This window comes from Chrysoperla carnea, chromosome 1 (genome assembly GCF_905475395.1).
Source record: "Chrysoperla carnea chromosome 1, inChrCarn1.1, whole genome shotgun sequence".
Lineage (NCBI taxonomy): Eukaryota > Metazoa > Arthropoda > Insecta > Neuroptera > Chrysopidae > Chrysoperla > Chrysoperla carnea.
The window spans coordinates 72,154,532-72,176,571 of record NC_058337.1 but is presented as its reverse complement, the minus strand read 5'-3'; the positions used below and the strand labels follow the sequence as shown (position 1 = coordinate 72,176,571).

The 22,040-nt window shown below is 28.8% G+C and overlaps 1 protein-coding gene across 1 annotated transcript in view; it reads left to right on the top strand.

Annotated features, from left to right (window-relative positions):
• Positions 1-15,921: 15,921 nt before the first annotated feature.
• The window catches only part of LOC123290744, a 114,548-nt gene continuing 108,429 nt past the window's right edge, over positions 15,922-22,040 (top strand). Inside the window, exon 1 of the mRNA XM_044871044.1 lies at positions 15,922-16,018. Coding sequence (XP_044726979.1) covers positions 15,991-16,018 — 28 coding nt within the window. The 5' untranslated portion in view covers positions 15,922-15,990. The remainder of the gene's footprint in view (positions 16,019-22,040) is intronic.

The window sequence follows — 22,040 nt, the reverse complement described above, 5'->3', positions numbered from 1 at the left end:
AATTTCGCTAGCTTCATTTGAAAAGAGGCGGTATGATTGAAAAAGTGGGTGTAATGGCATACGAAACATGCATTGACCTTTATTTTGCAAAAATTTTTGACATCATACACATTTTTTCAAGATTCAAAATACGTCTGCCCACAATTGAATATATCCAAATATGCTGGCACAACCGGAAATATGAAAATATCGATTTTGTTTGTAGATTGTTCTAAGCAATTGATGATACCACTTTTGAACATTTCGCACACAAAATTCGAAATCAGCGGGACAATGTTCGCAATAGTAACAGTTTGTATTGATTACAATACTTTTGAATACTTCGTAATATAGGACTTCGTTATTGATTGCCTAAAACATTTTTATTCGGTAAATGCTGTGTTTTGTGTCGCATTATTTTAATATGAAAATAATTAAAAATTGATGTTTACTTGTTTAAAAAAATGTTTTAGCAATTACTTCAAGAATAATTGTTTTGGTATAAAATATATACTAAATTAAAGGCGAGAAAAAAGATATATCTAAATTATAACTGGTAAATACTCTATGGCGTTTAATATTGATATTTATACATATTAAATTTTAGTAAAAGAGTAGTTTTATTTTATTTCTTATTTTGATAAAGAGTAATTTTATTTTATTTTTTTGTATATATATAAATATTCGTATATTCAAATACAAATATTTAAACAAGCCGTGACTAAGGTCAGGTGTGACTTTTCAGGTCCGCGCGAATAACTTCCCAGCATAATAAATAGTTATAAGCAAGCGAAATTTACAAAACTTTAAAACCCAAAACCCGCACTTGATACAGCCAAGAACTATCTCTATGAAATTACCTTTCAAACGAAAAAAAAAAAAATCAAAATCGGTTCACCCGTTTAGGTGCTACGATTCTACAGACTGACAGACAGACACACACATAGTAGTAAAACTTATAACACATCTTTTTTTGGTTCGGGGCGAGCGGTTTGGAAACGGCTCGATCAAATGTTATGAAAATCTGATCTGATCATACTGCCGTTAAATACACTTTGATCGATCAAAGGAGTGGATATAATTTTTGTTCGCGCAATATCGATCAAGAAAAAATGACCATGAACGTACACACACACACACACACACACACACACACACACACAATCACATACGTCTTCTCCAAATTAGTATTAATGCATGGTCCTGATCATGAAACATAAAGATGTTTCGATTGAAAATTTCGATTTTGAAAATCGGACCCAAAACAATAACTTCTTTTACTGGGAAGTTAATAAAAATTTCATCAAAATCAAAACTGTTTCAGGTATTAAGTGGTAAAAACCTTTAATGATTAGGCAGTGAGTTTTTACGGTAGTACTTAGTTAACATCAAAATAAAAAAATTATACTGGCAAAATTTTGTACGTAAAATTTATTTATTACTGATATTATTAAGTTGTAGGCAGAGTTCAGCAGTTAAACATTATTACAAAATAATAAATTAGTATTTAATTTGAATATTATTAAAAATTAAAATCTTGTTTTTTTTTTTTTTTTTGCTCTTATATACGATATAGTAGTAAATCTAATATATTTTATATATCTATTAAAAAAAGTAATTTAAATTTTCTAAAAATATTAAATAATAAATTATCTTGTCAAAGATATTTTAAAATTTAATATTACGCATTTAAGAAATGTAATTATTTGATCTAAAAAACATTTTGCTAATAAAATATTACATAAGATATTTTAATTTTTGTAATGAAATGTTTATATTCAAGATTAAAGATAAAGTGATATTTAATTAAATCAATTTTTATTCTTCGATAGAACCTATGAAATTTAACTGAGTGGTGCCATTTCTTTAAGAAACATTTTAGAAATACAGTTTAGAATTTAATTAAACTTGTCATCTTGGTACATTATAAAATGAATCAGTTAAATATTGAAAGTCCTTATTTTTTCCTTTAACATTAATTCTTATTAAACACACATTTTATTTTATTTCACAAAAAATGCCGTTTTGATTTCAATGGAAAGTGGAAGCAACCGAAAAAAAACCTTGAACAATATAGTAACAAATCGAGCTTCAGAGCATGTGATAAGAGTAATTATGGGATAATTTGGAACATTATACTTTTTATAACATTGTTAATTACATATGGCAACATCAAATTTTAACAAACACACATGTAAGACACAAATTTTTATAAACAAATATATAGAGCCACTGGCTTTTATGCAGGGTTCCCATATAAATACTAAGGAAGTGAAAGGAGTTAGAGCCACATATCACTTGTGATATCGACAGTACTACCGACTGTCGTAAGTGAGTGTTTTTATTGAGACAACTTATCGTTATTTTTGGGACAGTGAGTGACAATTTTGGGGAATACTTACAAATATGTCGTTCCATTAACATTTAGCTTCGATACAATAAAAGTATAATAAACTATATTATCCCCCTAAAATAAGAGTTAGTATTCCAGCATCAATAAAGGTATAAATATATTCACTTAAATAAAATAATTACTGTCTCCGAGTGACTATATTCTCAAAGTTGACCTCTCCATGCCCGTAGCTAGTGAAGTAAGACACTTAAATTAAATACGTAAATTATTCTTGAAGCCTAAAGAATGGCTGATAGTAGCGAAGATAAATGTATAATACATAAACACTAGATAATTTACTTTCACCATTAATGTGCAGTATTAGCTTTAGTTTTGATTCTCTACAAATTTTTGAGTTTCGTGCACAATTTAGTGGAGATTGGGGTAAAAAATATATATTATGATAGAGTATTTTTGTTTTGATTCAAATTTTTAACGTTTTTAATTAAAATTTTTAAGTGCAATTGACAAAACACGTAATTCTGCGTCAATTGCAGACGTGGTATCAATGGTAATGTCATTTTCACGTTAAGTTGGCCACGTTAATTGACGTTCCTCGGAATAGAGGCGAACTTTGTGTTTAACGGATAATTTACGGAATAGTTCGAGACTCACATCGATTAAAAGAATGTAAGGATCAACAAAATGTGCTCCATTTATGCAATGAAACAATCATAAATGAACGTTATTTTGAAACTCCTTGTATTTTGCCATTAGTATTATGCTAATAGCAATATAAGTTTAAGATTGGAACGAATATTAGTTCGATGAACAAACATCATTTACTTAAATATGCGTTTTATCAACATATTAATTAGTAGTAAAAACAATGAATATTTTTTATCGCAATCAAAAAACTCATTCTCCGTTTTAGAATTCATAAAATGTATTTTATTTATTTCATTTTTTAATCATTCTGTAGTTATTTTTTTAAACAATACAAAATTTAAGTAGCTATAGTACTCAAAGAAGAAAATTACATTACATAAAATGAATAAAACTTTTTCAAGTAATATCAAATAATTAAGTAAAATTATTGGATAATGTTTGATGAAAAATAAACAATTTTCTTTTATATTTACCCTAATTGGTAATGGTAATTTAAAAATAATAAAATTAACAATGCTTTTCTATTGAATTGTTATTGCATTATTTATTTTTTTATAAACTGTATGCAAGTATAAAACACGAGAGGGTTTTCCATATCATATTCCTCACGAAGTACGTCTTGTACGTCCTTAAGGTGCGACTGCACAAGATGATGAATATGCATGAAATATTTCACCTTTGTAGTCACATTCTTTATAGCTTGGGACAAAGCCTTCGTTAAACGCAAAACACCAAACGATGTAGTCACATATATTGGCCACATCTTGTTATAGTACAAGATCCGAATTAGGGTCGACCTTCACCCATCCTTTTACCGAATGAAAGTTATTTTTTATGAAATGTAAAATATTAACAAATATTCCTGTAACGGGTTGCCTTAAAAAATATGGTCCAGACCATTTTTAATATAAATATCAAAACTTGGAAAGCTTGTAAACATTATTTTTGACCAATATTTTGTGGCCAATCATATGCCACCGTAATTGGAACAAAATTATCTTTATTTAGATATGCGAGTCAATGAATTAACAGATGCACGTAATTACTATTTTCAACTTGTATAAATGCGATAATAGTGAACGAAAAAAGGCAGACAACATAGCTGCTACATATTCTTTATGGCTTTTACTTTCGAGTAGATCAAAATTCGTAAGATATGCAAGTCAGTGAAAAATTTCTAAAAATTTTACTCTTGATATTTTCACTAAAAGTAGTCTGGACCACATTTTTTTAGGCAACCCATTGCAGGGATATTTGTTAACATTTTATATTTCATAAAAAATAACTTTCATCCGGTAAACAGATGGGTGAAGGTCGATCCTAATTGGGATCTTAGACTATTAGGGATACATACTTATATAAAGTAAGAAGAGTTCTTGTGGACGTTGTTATGTTTAAAACAAAGAAAAGAGGCAGATATGTAGTGTGTGTGATGCACGAGTAATCATACCATTTGATGTGTGTTACTTGATGTGTTCAGTTTGTTAGAACGCTGCTTTGTTATACAAATTTTATGAATATTCATTCATTCCTTCAATGTGTGTTCATTTATTTAATGTGTTCTCTTTGTTTTATACATAAGAATGTACAATAAAACTACAAAAACAAATATTTTGTAACGCAACATATGTGTGGCCGGACTATTTGTTGTTTCACATATAATAATTATTCGCCATATATTATTCTGGCAAATAGTTCAAAATTTTGAACTATTTCTCAAAATTTTCTGCCCATTAATTCGAAGTAATAACTTATAAAATATTCCTATCTATGCGTTTTGCCTATGCTCATGCCCTTTTCCATTAGAAGTCATTTACACACATTTAAAAGTAAATAAATAATAAACTCATTCAATCACTCTATATTAATCTAGCGTAAATTTACATTGGAAATATATTTAATAAATGTTCTGTCCCAAGAAATTATGCTTATGAAATGATGAGCAGAATTAGAAATATTTGTTTATGATAGTTTAAAGAATCCGCTGATATCGACTAACCAACAATTGTTTAGTGTTCGCTAAAACTAATTTTTAATTGCTCATTTACTAATTAATTGCTTTTATTTTCTGTCATTAATTATCACGATTACAAATATTTATTGTTTTTCAAACCGTGTGTTCAGTTTTTATATTTAATGTATTATTTCTTTCTACTGAAAGTCAATAGAGGCAGCTGCTCCACTATTTTTTGTTTGAGGCTTTCTAAATGCAGTTTCAAAAGTTCAACAGTAAAATATAATGTCAATTTGCTTTCCGGTGTATTTGGATTACTGAGATCGCCATATCGCGAACTTCTTGAGTATATGGTCCATTTTTTATTTTAATTAATTTCAGCTTAATAAAGCAAATTATCACTGCATTTTTTTGGATAGCGCTCATTTTTTAAACGACGACGAATAACCGACTGATGATTATATTATTTCAGCACCCCTACCAGCCAAAAAACGAGATTAGCTTTTTTGAAGTATAAACTTTTGTGACCATGGGAGATGGGCTCTGAATGTTATAAAAAACAAAAATTCAAAAAAGTTGCACAAAGGTTTGCCCTGAAACGATTTTTTTTAGCGGGATTTTTAAAAAAGAGCCGTTTTTTTGGTTTTTTGGGAAAACTATTGATTTTCGCTGATAACATTAAATTAAAATAAAGATAATTCAAAAATACGTATTTTGAACCAAGGCTCGACCCTTTACCTTGACCCGTTCTCTAATTATAAGGCATTAAAGTATCGAAATTAACAAGTCTTTTCTCGGAAACAACGGGGTTTGATGGTCAACTGTTTTATCAGAAAGTCTGATTGCTCCCTCCCATGTAGAAATTGTTCAATAATAAAGGTATCTACCACAAATTTTTTTACTGTCAATAAAAATTGTATTATTAGTGTTTTCGTCATGTATACACACAGTATACGCGAAATTTGCAAATGAAACCAACCAAATGAATTCCCTTACACCAGTATTGATGAAACATTATAAAAAATCATTTATCTCCAGTGGGTAAATTTATTGCATTGTTTATATAAACAATTAACTAATGTCAATTATTGCCATCAATTTGTTTAATTACTAAAATAAAACAAATTAACTATTTATTCATGATAAATGAGTTTTTGTAACAAAAAGTCGTTTGTTATAAATAATAAAAAAATATGTGTTTATAAATATTACAATTTAAATTTCAAATGGGATTGTTCAAAATAGTGATGTCAATAAAATTTAATATTAATTTAATTATAATACTAGCATGATACTTGCCCGCTTCTGAAAATAACTTGTAGTAGCTTGGATCAAGAAATCACGTTGTCCCATACAAATAAAAGTACACAAAATTAAAAAAATAAAATATATTCATTGTATTTTCTGCGATGCCCAACAGTAAAACCTAATTTTGTTAACAATATAACGATAAATAGCATATCATATATTCAATGAAAGTGTCCTTCTTGTCAGCTATAGTTTTATTAATTGTATAGTTAATTAATAAATTTGATAAACCCTCGGCTTTAGTATATTTGAAAATATTCGATTGTACATCCTCACTTTCACGCCCCACCTTTACACCCCCCCCAATGCAGGTGAACCTGTTCAAAAAGAATGAAAACCTATTAAATCCCTATTCATTTCTATTATGCTTTCGTTCAATTTTTTAATAGCTAAATGGTGCAAATCAAACTAAAGGAATAAAATTTGAAGTTAGTGAAATGTACCTATGTGTGGAAAATTGAACAATTTTCACAGGTATCGCAAATCACTGGTCGTTATGTTTTTGGTAAGTTAATTTTAGACCGGGGTGCTATGAGGGTATTTCATAATATTTTTTATGAGCTCTCTGGTGTATAATACGAAAAAGAAACAACCAATTTACTGGCGATATTGATTACCAGAAATATTCTTTCGTGAGGCTTTGTTCATGTGCAATTGCAAGCAAATCATTTCACTCCCAATGTAGGTGCATACCTACGACTTGTTTCGAGTTTTCTGTAGAGAAATCAATCGAATCAATGTTGGTTCGAGCCTGGATGGAGATTGTTAAGCCAGGCTATGCTTCTTAATTAAGATTGGTCCATATTGACATCAAATGATAACATCGTTTCAATTTTGAGTGTCAGATATTAGCAAAATTATTTTGTGGTATCAAAATTAATTTTATCTGTGTCGACCACTTTGATAATCTACTATTTTTCATGTACAGTATGATGTGATAATTTCGTCGTTTAATCAGTTGTTGATTTATACATATTAGAAAGATTATTTTAAAAAGATTTGCAATAATCGGACTTTTGTACAATCATAACAGCAAAAATCATAAATTAACAAACTTGTTTAATTTGCCATGGCCAAGAGTTGGCAAATCAAAGCCCTTGGCCAAGCCTTGGCCTTGGCCAAGATTTGGGTAGGGAGTAGATAATCAATGCTGGCTTAACATCAATTCTATCATTAACTTGGAGTTTCAAGGACTGGTTGAAACCATAACTATTTTTAGGAAAGAAAAAAATTTGCATATGCCTGGCTGTTAGAATACTAGTAATTTTTTCAATAACAAAATATTTTGCAATGTACGTTAAATGTACCATTGCTTATGGTTTATAGTTATAGCTAAAGCCAAAAAAAAAAAAAAAAAATTAAATGTTTGACCAATGGCAACTATAATAAATCAACAAGGGACTATTTATTAATTACGCATGATTTTGATGATTTTGACCTCCCTCCCCTACATAAGCATGCATAAGACTTTTCTAACTCCTCCCTCCTCCTTCTTACGTAAGATTCTATCTCGTTTTGCCGAATAATAAAACATTGTCAGAAATGGATCAGTTACACTAAAACACACAGTTTGACGCAAATTAAAGATTTTTATTCTTTAGTACATATACTTCGGGATGTAAATACATTATTTTTAATAGGTAATAAGTACATGAGTAGATTTTTAACACCCCCCAAAATTGGTGGTCATTCATAAATGCTTAAGTTATTAATGAATGACCCCCAAGCATATAAACAGTAACATTTTATCTAAAAGCAATTCTCATTCTTCTAGACTCTAGAGCATCAATGATAAAAAAGAATAATTAATAATATTATTACTTATAAAATGTTCTTATAATGGGTATTAAAGATATAATATGACACCAGCATCTATCTATTAGATTACATAAAAGTTTAAAAGAAAATTTATATTTTATACAAGAACTAGGAAAACTTTTTATGCAAACATTCATAAACAGTAGAAAGTTTTTATACTTACCTACATCTAGTATAAAATTTTGCTATTGTAACAAAAAATAGATTTAGCAAATTTTAAGAATCGTGAGAAAATATTATCTGCTTATAATACTTTTCTCACAAAGCGTTTAATAAGTATATCTAATTGATATTTTCTTTTGGCCTTGAAAATGGTCGTGCAGTGTTTTCCACTCATCCATGTAGTAAGTCGGCTAGTGTTTTTGAGATGTAGTTTTTCCAATTACGCTTTTTGTAGTAAGTGCGAAAATAAATTCCTACAAAAAAATTGGGTTATTCACGTTGTTAATTCAAGAGGCATTAACAATTCTGGGGTGTAGTTCTAAAAGATAAATTACGGGTATACACGTCCTACAAGATAGCTTAATTATTCTGCAAGTTCAACTTATTTATAATATGACTTTGATTCTTAATCAAGGTAGCAACACAAAACTTTGATATAATTAGATCTAAAAGAAGATGTTCTCCAAGTCTCTTTCTGAATTAGTCTACCCCAAGTCTGTATTAAACTTATGATATTTTCGAACATGCGCAAATGGTATATGTACGGTTCGCAGATTGGCGTTAATTCATTACAGTATTCAGCACGAAAAAAACACAAAAATTACCTGTTAAACAAATGTTATTACAAATTGCAAGTAAAATTGTACTGGGCGGCGTTTCAAGAGAAAAGAAACGTTTAATTTATTTCTTAGGAGCATTATCTTTAAAGTCATTTTTTTGACGGTCTAGGTAAGGTTCGCTACAATTTGACGTGCGTGAGATTTTTGCGGAAAATTTTAAGAACGGAATAAATCATAAATTCTATTCATCATATAGTTTGGATTCGGAACGCCTTTTGCATAAATATCATCGAAACTGCATCGTAAAAAGCTCTTGCTTTTTGGAGAACTGATAAAGAAAATTTTGCTAATTAAGAAAATTGAGATTTTAAGCGTGGTGAACTGTCGAAAATCGTAATAGAAATTAGTATCAATGTTTTGAGAAGTTGATAAAATAAATTTTGGTTATTTAGAAACTTGAGGTTTTAAGCATGGTGGAGTATCATATTATTGGAATTTAGTTTACCAATGACTTTTTGTCCGCCATATATGCTACAAAATATCATTTACAAAATAATAGGTGAACAAATTAAAATATAATTATAGGTGTTCAAATGATAAAAATTGGGTTACACTAGTAAAAATTTGACACTTGAAAAACTTTTTGACACTTGCAAAGTTTTTATCATTGGGTATGAATTACTGTGTTGTATGGCTTTCTTTTAGCATAAAAGGCGGACACAAAAATTTGTTGGACAATGAATCGTGTTGTCATCTTGCAATTTTTCAATTTTTATTTTATGATTGGCTCTGAGTCTACTAGTGCATCATACTTGGAATGCATTCTAAATTTGTACTTTTTAGTTCAGTAAAAAGTTTTTATAAATTGAATACTTATTTAGTCTTAAATTAACTAAACAGATTTAATTTTGTTATACAATTTATATAATTCTTGCTTACTTAACAGAAGAGAAGATTGCAATATTGTTTCGAAACAGAGCAGGCCTCACATTTTTCTCATTAATAATATCTTAATCTAAAACTATAGTGTATCAAAGATGGAATTTGTTTAGGTTAGTCCTAAAGTACATTCAATTACTAAAATACATATCTTTTTAATTTTCAAATGTATGTTCATGTTTTTTATATTCGAGAAAATTATCCATTCGTTAGAATATTAAAATGTCAAGGATATTGGTTTCAAGTAAGATTTGTAATAAAAATATAAAATGCTTATTTTGTCAAAACTTACAAATTGGTTAATATTTAAACAGTTAAAAAATGGCTATTGAATTTAGTTCGAACTCAAAAATGTGTGTAATAAAAACAATGTAAAATACATCATCATCACTATAAGTAATGTAGAGAAAATAATAAAGTGCAAAATTTATCTTCTTCTTCTTTAATAATTATCGAAATTTCTCTTTTTTTAATATTGACATAAAAATTTCAAGTTTAATTTTCTTACTACCATCCCCCCTCCTTTCCCCAACACACCAACTACAAGAACTTCTCTGAATACTGGAACGTTTATAAACCAGTTTTAAAGCTAATTTTGTTCTAGCGGATAAATGTTCTAGCGAAAAAGCGACCCTGTAATTACTTTCATTTTTTTTTTTTTCAAAGTTTGAAAACGATTGTAGGTTTTTTTTTGCTGATTTGATATAATAAAATTGTTTGTTTTATTTAATATTTTATTACATTGAAAAGATTCGAGATTCATTTATAGAAATTTGCAATCAACAGTAATTTGACAAGCTTAAAATTATTAATTTTAAAGGAAAAGATTGCATTACCGTATAAACTTATGCACAAATTCAAAAGTAAATAATTTATTAAAATATAATACTCCTAGGATAAGTTTGATTTTTTTCGACTAGGTACCTAGCACGTTCAGTTCTATCCAAAATTACTCTCTGTTAATACTACTTATTCTCTGCAAATTTCCATTTGTTTTTGATCTGCGAGACTGGCTGGGGAATTGTGTTGAAAAGTTTAGAGCATTAAAATTTGAATACCTTAGTTTTTTGTTAACTTTGCGTGAACGCAAAAATATTTACTTAATCATGTATACTGGAGTTCTTTATAAAACTCCGTTCAATGCAACCACAGAACAAAATGCAAAAAACAGTATCCTTTTGAGTAGGTAGGTACAACTGCGTTCATTTAATATTTAGATTTGACAATTTCATCGCCAGCTTATAATAATAATAATAATGAGAAATAACAAAATAAATTTTTTGTATATCATACATTTCTCTATACATTGATAAAACTACACATTTTGTAAGTGTAGCAGCATCCGACATTCGACACATTTACAAATTTTCAGCTTGATGTAGAATTTTAAGTATATTTTTTAGTTCATAATACTAAAATATAACAAACTGTAGTCAAAAAATCTTTGCATTACTTTGACCTGAATTTAAAGAATAAAAAAACGTGATGAGATCAAAAAAATTTCATTGTATGTAACTATTTTTATAAGAAGGAAATTATAAAATATCTTCTTATGCTATGTAATAATGCAACAGTCAGCTATATTATCCAGCCAGCCAACATTCACTAGCTAGATAGATGTATGTACCAATGTTGTAGAATCTAATCTATAACAATTCTAAGCTGAAGAACATAACAAGCAGTCCATGTAATGCGTTTGTCGTGACATCCAGTCAATGATGAACAACAACAAGTTCTTCTCCTACACAACAGCATCGTCTTAGGTAGGATAGAGATCATTTATGAAGAACAATCCATTCTCAAGTATAAAGCATAGATAGAGGTATGGTATTTTAAGAAAACCTTACAAATAATATTTTTATTTGAATAATAACAACTTTCACATAATAACACATTCATACCTAGGCTATGACTATGATGATAAACACTAAACAGTGATAGATACCTACATATTTTATAAATATACTAGTGAGTCTGTTTTACTTTCATCAAATCTATAAAAATTTCGTTCCATTACTCTGTTACACGTTGATGAAAATATTGTCAGCCTCAAAATCTTAAAACTAATGGACACACAGTCAAGACAATCTCGTATCGACACTGGGATCTTCCATTCAGTATGCTTAGAACAACAAACTTCGTAGTAAGCATAGTAGGCACCCCAATAATAATATACTCATAATATTTTAACTAAGATATTCTTCTTTATAAGGATTCCCTTTGAAATAGTGAAAAATTAACTTGAATATTATTGCAGTACACAATTTGCGTCGATCCTAGTTGCCCCTTTGTATTTCAGGATGAATAACATTTGGTCCTACTCGAAAAAAAGCAAAGACAGTTCTCAGATATATTTTTTTAGGACGAATGAATTTATCAAAAAGAAAATAATCTGTAAATAATTTTTATTTCATTATGATAGAATTAATTGTATTGTTATCTTACGATAAGCTTTCTTAGCTTTCACGATGCCCAGGGCTATCATGGATGGTAAAGTGGCTTCATAATAGTATTCGTTTTATTATAAACCATGTGATAGAAGATTTTCGGCTTCATTATAGATTCTGCAGATAATAATTTGTCCAGGTAAATTTGATCCGACTCGCGGATTGTGAATGCGTTCCGAATTTTTCTACTGCTGATTTACATTTTTAATCCCCCCAACTAAACAAAAGATTGTAGCGCTTTTTTAGTTTTGTTTGAAAGGTTATTTAATGGAGATTGTTCTTAGCCAGGTTTAGGGTTCCGTATTCATAAAAACTAAAAATTGGCGGTGATTATCAAAATCGGTTTAATTTGGAATAGGCTTTAAGAAAACGGTAATTTAATGGAGAGTCTTCATAGATATGTTTTAAGTTTAGCTTATATATGTTTCAAGCGAGCTTAGGGTTCTGTAACCGATAAATTTGTCGGGGGGTTTTTAAAATTCGTAAATTTCACTTGTTAAAGTATCAACAAGCTCGTATTATATTAGGTACTATTTTTTTATATTAAATATCACATTAGTTAGACATAACACACAACACCACACCATATGACTGAGATGGGCTTATGGAATACCATGCAGTTACATACAGACACGATATTATAAAAAAACAGCAGCGTATAATGAACGCATATCAAATACATTGTTGTGTGTATAAACATACCAACTAATATACCTTTAATATTAAAACAATACACAACATATTAAAGGTATACATATGCATTTTTTTATTATTAAAGGTTGCGTTACAAATCTAAATCTTTATTTCTGAACGTGCTATATGATAAAACTTTTAACTTCACCCTATAGGAAGTTATTGTAATGGGTCCGATTTTCGAAATTGAAATTTACAACATATCTTTAAGTTTCGACACATCGACTTCGTTGAGATGTTGATCGAAGCGTATTAACGGCAATATAATCCGAAAATAATTTCATAACATTCGGTCGAGTCATTTCGTGTCGGGCGAGTTTTTTTTTAAATTTTAACGTGATCGATATCGCACGAATAAAAAATCATACCGATTTTGTTGAGATGTCGATCGAAGCATATTAATGGCAATATGATCCGAATCGATCGAGTTGGCCGAGCTTTTATTTATTTATTTATTTATTTTTGTAACTTTTTATTATGCTGGGAAGTTATTCGTGTAGACCTCAAAGGTCACACCAGACTCTACCCACGGTTTGTTTATATTAGGACTGTTTGGAAGCTATTTTCAGCTCCTAAAGACGATTTTTATTATTGTTTTATGAAAAATATCATTTAGTGTGTCCTGCAACTAAACTTTGAGAGAGTATTTTGTATCTGTAACAAAAACAGGCATAACAATTATTAATTAAATAGGAAAAATATATCACATAAAAATAAAAATTTTACAAAATGAAAACCGACTTAAAAAAAAAAACTATTTCAAAACAAATTAATATGCACTAAAAAGTAAAAAAATAACGATTTTATAATGTAGCTATATTTATTGTTATTTTTGGAGTCGGTGCCAGCCAAAGAAACAACTGTGACAGGATAGATTGCTACATTAACTTTTCTGACGCCGACTCCAAAAATAACAATAAATGTAACTACATTATATTACCGTTTTTGTTACTTTATAGTGCATATTAATTTGTTTTGGAATAGTTTTTTTTTTATTAAAAAAAGAATCATGAATTCAGTCGAATTGAGAACCTTTTTTGAGGTCGGTAAAAAATAATACATTATCTTAATATATATATTTCTTGTGAGCGTGTGTATGTAATTGAACTCCTCCTAGACGGCTGGACCGATTTTGATGAAATTTTTTGTGTGTGTTCGTGGAGATTCGAGAATGGTTTAGATTTACAATTTGGTCCAGTACAACTGTTTTTGAGGGCTCCGTACCAAAAAAATGAAATTTCATTAAATGGTGGGAGCGCATATAAATCATATCACATTATGTATACTATGTGTACTATGTATTTTTAATAGTATTCAGGTATTGTCAATAGGCATTTATTAGAGCCATATGCGAGCGCAGCGAGCTCTACTATCAAAGGTCAGGCCAAAGGTCGAAGGTCAGGCCACTCCAATAAATAGGAGTTAAATTGGGGTTTAGCGGGATGGGTTTAGCGGACAGGCTAAACGTAGTATAGGTATTCATGAATTGGAGTTACGTTTTTACGGGACAACGTCCGTCGGGGCCGCTAGTATATATATATAAGATTATACACTGTATTATCTGAACACTTCTCTCAGTGTCAATTTTAATTTTAGAGCGGTACAATAAGTATTTACATACACCATTATAGGCGGTATTCTTTTCTTTCTAGAAGTTGTTTATTTGTTTCTAGTAGTTGTTTATTTGCGAAGTTTTGATTCCATTGATTTGTAGATCAGTTTTGCCGAGTCCACTCTTTCAGTGTTTCTATGTTGTTATGATAAAATGTTTTAACAGCATCATTAAGGAGGATCCCTCACCAGTAATAGAAAAAAATAAATTAGTAGAAAATGATCCAAATGTTTAGTATGTTGTAGTTAACGATACATATTATTAAATAAAAAAATTTGAGTATCTTATCGATCAATTAAGAGAGTAATTAATTAATTAAAAATAAATAACATTATGTTATTTAGTGTATTTTTAATTAAGAATTACTCTCTTAATTGATCGATAATATACCCAAATTTTTTTTTGATTTAATAATATGTATCGTTAACTACAACATACTAAACTACAACATTTGGATCATTTTCTACTAATTTATTTTTTTCTATTACTGGTGAGGGATCCTCCTTAACTGCCATGCTATAGTGCCCAGCGGTACATATCTAAAATAATGGAGGAAAAAAGGCGGAAGGAAAGCAAGGCCTACTAATTTCCGATACAATTTAATTATTTAACTTAAATGACTTATAAACACAATAAAAATTACTGAAAAGCACAGTTAATCTTTTTCGATACTTTTTCAAAGCTTTTTTATAACTTAATATTCTTAGTTTTTAAATTATTTTTTAATAATAAGATAATATCATTTTGAACACAATCTACAAGATTTTAACATTATGTTATAGTATCTCACTTGAAAAGAAATACCATTTATATACAATTCAACAACATACATGTATAAGATAGACAAGACACAGTTAAAACGACGACTAACTGAAAATAAGTGAATGGTGTATAAAAACTGCTGTTTAATATTATTAAATATAAAATTTTTCCTTCTCCTCAACTAAACTAAACAAACCAATCCACACATACTTACTTACCATACAGTAATTATGGCATTTTGATTGAAATTCTTACACTAAACACACTTACCAAAGTCGAGTCTTATTATTATTAGCTATACACACACAAGACACGGTGGTATAATACTTACCGGAGTCACCGTGTAATAAATAATTTTTACTCTCTCTCAAAACAAAACAATCAAATTCAACTAGAACGCGGTAAATTATGTAAAAATATTGTGTGTGAAAAATAAGTGTAAATAAATTTTACAGTGTGGAAATGTTTTCATGTGTGGAAATTTTAACTGATTTAGTAAGTGTACAAACGAGGAAAAATCATGTAAATTTACATTGATTTTATTTCAATTATTTTGAGAGATTACTTCCGTAGTTTTCTTTTTTGTGGGTGATTGTTTGGAAAATCATGCATCTAGATTATTTTCACAAGTATTTTAATAGTGAATTAGTTAATCAAGTGTTTTGTAATAAAAAAAATAGTAATAATTTTTTTAATAATATTTTATTTGTTGATTTAAATTGTAAAGAGTGTTTTTTAATATTAAAATCATCGTAATGAAGTTTCGTAGCATTTTAATGACAGGTAAGAATGCAATATTTAATTAAAATTATTTTTAAATTGTTGAAATATTATTAAGCTTTAATCATATTTCAAGATTTAACATTAATTTATTAATTGGTTTAAATCAAAAAACATAAAGAAAAAAGGAGTTTTTTTGATTATATCACCTATGAAAACATAGAGTAGAATAGAATACATATATAAACAAAAAACCATAACCAATAAAACGATCAATCGATACTCAAAGAAACTTCAAATAATGGAACAATATATTTAAATATAATAATAAATTCGTAACACTAACACTCTTGCTGCATAGGACATACGCTACTTTCCGTAGGTTTTAAAATTAGCACCGAAACTACTTGTTCAGGAATACCTAATATAGGAAAAACGTTTCACGTTTATTAATAAAATAAGACAACGAATTTGATAAAATAAGACTTCGGACAGCCTCTGGAAACTATAAAAACAGCCTAAAAGAACGTCAAAACAGTACTCTTTTTAGCCTTAGAAATCTCTCATTTATTATTTTCGTTACCTACTTCACTTGTTGCCGAAATTGAATGGAAACTATTCAATTTTCCGTTTTCAATTTACATATTAATAGACATAAATGCATAGAATAATTACACTTCTTGTGATTACTTTTAGTAAAATACTGATTGAAAGTTGTGAACACAATTATTAATATTAATTATAAAGACATTTTTTAATGAATTCACGTTACAACAGTTACAATCGATCTCCATATTAGTCATTACACCTTTACACGAAAACAAAACAGTTACAATAAATAGTATACAGTGTTGTTTATTATATTTATGTGTAAATCTGCATGTAATTTTTAGAATTGAAAAGTATTACCTATATTGATATTGTGAATATTTATGTTGGGTTTTTTTTTACATAGAGTGTTTTTTACATCAAATGTCGATAATCTTTGGAAATTTACAATAATACCTAATAAATACATTCCTGCGTGAATTATGCATCCCACAAATTTTTTTCTAAAAAAATCTTCGGACCCTAACGAGGGTCTACTATCAAGGTCTCAAAAATTTATTTTAAGGCAGATTATATTTTTTAACTCCTCTTTATTATTCATTCTAAATTAGGATCTAATTGACTAAGAAAAGCATATTATAATAATATTAGCCAACAAAAAGGGTTAAGGGCACAAGTATGAGTAGGCGGATAACGTATATATATTGAGACTATTCGTTTTTGAATTATGGATTCAATGATAGCCATTTCAACATTAAAAACTTCCTTTACATTGAACAATGATATAATATTGGTGCAAAATTTAAACCAATATTCTGATTATACATGTGAAGTAAGTCTTTTTGTATTTTTTACCAAAACTGTTAGTTTTTCATTTCAAAAATATATTTTTATTTTGTAACTGTCTGTTGCTTCCGTTTTTTTACCCCGACTTTACTATGGTGACTGGCGAGGGTTATGTGTTAGACCGGTATGAATGAATGTCCATCTATTCCCGCCTAGCTTCTAAACTACTTAGCATAATTTGACAAATGAGGTATCGTTAAAAGCGTCTGGTTTGCTCGGTGGTTATAGGCTATGTGACGTCACATTAAGTGTTTGGTATCTAATGAAAGGGTATCGATTGTTATACTTAATCACGAAGTTATAATCGCAAAATAGTTTTAAATGTATTTATTTTCGTCAGATCCCTCCTAGCTTCTAAAGTTCTCATCATAATTTGACAAATGATGTATCTTTAAAAGAGTCTTGATCATCCGCTGATTATATGTATCGTCACATTATATTGATTATGGCGCCCTCTAGAGGACATAAAGTTGTGATCGAAAAACAAATTTCTATTTAAGGAAATTTATCTAATAAAAGGCGTAATTAGCACTTTTCAAATATACATAAGTTCAAAAACAATTATAAAGGACTAAAAATAACGATACTTACTTAATTCTAAAGTAATTAATGACGGGGTAGCTAAATTAAAAAATCGACCGTATTATCATTAATTTACACGTGTTTTTGATAAAATAAATTTTATATAGAACAAGTCACAATACAATTTTAGGAATAAGGTACAAACTATATAAAGGCGTAAGGTAAAACTATATAAATATTAAAGACAATTGAATCAAGACGTCACGAATAAAGACATCACGCTGTTAAAAGTATGAAAACAAGAAAATATTTTCATCTGAAATTTTTATGATAAGTAAAATCATCATAACAGTCGGGGGGACCTCTTTTCTGGCCTGTGGAAAACTGTTTTATCTTCCCCCGAAGAGGTCCCCTGGCTATAATGATGATTTTACTTATCATGAAAATTTCAGATGAAAATATTTTCTTGTTTTCATACTTTTAAGGTCGTGAATCTGTAGTCGTTGGGAATTTAGTTTTTGAACTTGATTTTATGATCAACTATATATGATATTTGGACTCTTCTCTTGATTTAATTGTCTTTAATATTTATATAGTTTTATCTTACGCTTTTATATAGTTAGTACCTTATTCCTAAAATTGTATTGTGACATGTTCTATATAAAATTTATTTTATCAAAAACAGAGTAAATTAATGATAATACGGTCGATTTTTTAATTTAGCTACCCCGTCATTAATTACTTTAGAATTAGGTAAGTATCGTTATTTTTAGTTTATAATTGACGCCCTTGCTTGTATGATTATTCGAATTAATTTTAAATTAATCGTTTCAATAAATTTCTATAATTTTAATAAGCACATAAAAACCTATTGTTATTAAGTTTTCATGTGTATTTATTATTTTTAAAAATCAATCAGTGTGTAAAATGAAATTATAAAAAAAAAATGAAATTATTAATGGTAAAATAAAATATTCAATATACAGGGTGTTTTACTAATTGAGACATGTGTTTGTTCATTAGCACAAAATAGTTTATTACTGAAATGTAAGAACATACAGTTTTTTATTTAACAATACAACATCAAACTTCCAAGACGCGTTTATCAATGGTTTTAAACATTTCGTGACTCGATATTCTTCTAAAAAAAAAGGAGTGTTATAAGTTTGACGGCTATGTGTGTATGTCTGGCTGTGTCTCTGTCTGTCTGTGGCATCGTAGCGCCTAAGCGGATGAACCGATTTGATTTTTTGGTTTCGTTTGGAAAGTAATTTAATGGAGAGAGTTCTTACATAGGTTAAAAGAATGCCTGTTTTTTCTGTAAAATTGAACAAATTTTTGGTGTCATAAACACCCACAGTATTCACACACGAAGTACCAGTCAAAGTGGTGAATAACTAACTGAAGCAGTCACGTGACAAACAAGTAGCATTTTTCTAGATATATATTTTTATTTCTATTATTATTTCTATAATATTCTATAATATACTAGATTCTGATACGTGGTGCAATTGGGTACAAATGTTTAACATCTCATTAAAATATATCTTTAGAGTTCAGTCTCAAATTACAATTTCCGGACAGATGTGTATTCGTACCTTTTTTGTACTAAAGAACGAACACTTTAATTAAATAGTACCGTGCAATTCTTGAAACACCCTATATACCCTATATAATAGATATTCATCGTTCTCACTTGTATTTTGTTGTTTGTCTATTACTTTAGGTATTTATAAATTATTTTACCTATTATATTAGTTCTTCTACCAAGGTCATTGTATAAGTTTTTTTTTTTTTTTAAATTATTAATAGTCTAATTGTCTTTAATTACTGTTATATTGGAATGTCAAAGTATCAATATTATTACGTATTAGGATTCCGTTAGTTTTATAATTCACTCACAATTGATTTTCTTTCTCTTAATAGACATAGATACTCAAACTAAGCTTTTTCAAAATTTCTTCTCTTAAAAACTGTTATACCAAGGTTAAGTAACTGAGCATCATCTTCATAAGACCAGTGTGACAGTTAAATACTTTTACAAATACATGATTTTGTATTTGCTTTAAGTAACGTTCTTTAGAAGGAGACTTTGTAGTTATACAGTCTGTATATAAACTTGCCTAAGAAGTTTATATAAACAGCTTAGACCGTTTAGATACCATTTTACCACGAAAATGGTTAAACTGTCAAATCTTGCATTAATTTTGGGACATCCTTTATAATAGAAAATCGCACGATGGTCTTAGAATTTCTTAAAATACACCTGTCATTAAAAATACAAAATATTGTAGTCCTTATTTCCTGTACATTCTTTCAAATTATTAGATGAATTCTTCTTAAATAACATCGAATTAGGTTAGGTGAGGTTAGGTTAGATTGGCTATCCTGGAAGGACACACTTAGGCCAAAGATCCCATTGTGATACCATATATGTGTTCTACCACCTTTTCCTTAATTTTTTTAGAGGTTGACTGCATCTCTTTCATACAAAAACCCATACACTACATCAGCCAAAAGTATCACAAGTATTAACTAAAGGGAATCGAACCCGCTACCCAGGACATACAGCGAACGGAATTGGTTACGCTTTAACCAATTAAGCTACTAGGGTTGACATCAAATTATAGACACTTTTCCACTTCAAATAAGAGTGCCTAGTTTCAATTTACTTTGTTATCTTAAACCAAATCTTGTATTCTTATAAAAATTTGAATATGGAATCCTTGATAGCAAATCAAGGTGTTCACACTTAATCGAATTACTAATTGTAATTTTTTTAAATAGAGATTTTTTTCAAAAAATATAAATATAAATTGTTTATTATAAATATTTTAATTATTAGTAATTATTTTTGTGTATGCTATATATAAATAAGTACAGATTGTCTGTATAAAGGTGTGAGATGTAATTTTTGAATGTATTTAGGTCACCGAAATTTTTTTGTTACCAATTTATGTTATAACATTAAATAACACAATGTTATTCTGCAATCAAATAAGAAATGAGATTTTATAACCTTTTATAAAACAGAGTGGCTTAATTAAAAGTAACACAAACATTTTTTTACAAATGTTTGCCTTAGAAAATAACATAATCACAAAATTAGTTTTAAATAATATTTATTTTTTGTATTCTATATCCTGTGCCCAAAATCTAAGGTGACATAGTATTTATTTTGAAAATTCTTTATTTATTCTTCCATTATTTATTCAATCTTCGAAACACTGGTTGTAGTCACTTTCCGGGATTGCCTTCAGTTCCGTCTTCGCTGCGGCTTGAGTCCCTATCGTATCAAAATGGTGTCCCCGGAGCGGTCTTTTGAGCTTGTTGAACAGCCAGAAGTCGCTCGACGCCAGATCAGGTGAATACGGTGGTTGCGGAACGATATGGAATGAGTTTTTGACGAAATGATCACGAACTATGAGTGCAGTATGGGACGGTGCATTATCGTGGTGTAGAAACCATGAATTGTCTTTCCACAATTCCGGCTTTTTTAGGCGTTTTTTAGGCGTTACGCAAATGACGCAAAACGTTCAAATAATATTCCTTGTTGGCTGTTTGGCCGGGCTGAAGGAATTCATAATGCACAACAAACGCGCGCAGTTTGAGTTTAAATGTCACCTTATTTTTTGGACACAGTATTAAACTCTGGATATTATAATTTTATTTTTTGTATTAAGTTTTAGTAAAACAGCAAATTATTTTTCTAGAATAATATTAAACTAATAAATTTTATTTATTATTATACTCTTCCCAATGCTTCAACATTATCATCAAAACATTACTTAACAAAACAACAAAAAAACGCTGGTGATCCATACACTTTTCATACAAGTTCCATTTCAATTGACCCAACTTTCATACAAAAAAATTAATTGCAATCATTCCACTCTTTTATTAGATTAAAGATTAAACTTTACGGCTTTTGTGGCTAAAAAGAAATTGTAGTAGCAAACCCTGTTATCGTTTTGCCTAGAAATATAATTAAGGGTTACAAAAAAAGACATATCTTATCTTAAAAATCGAGTATGTAAACTATAAGAAACTATGTGATACCCACCCGCTTCGCTGAGTTTAAAAGTAAAGATTGATAAACACCACAGTGAAATGTAAAGTCATAATTCATTGAGTATATCAGAAAAGATGGCTATGAAATTTTTAAATT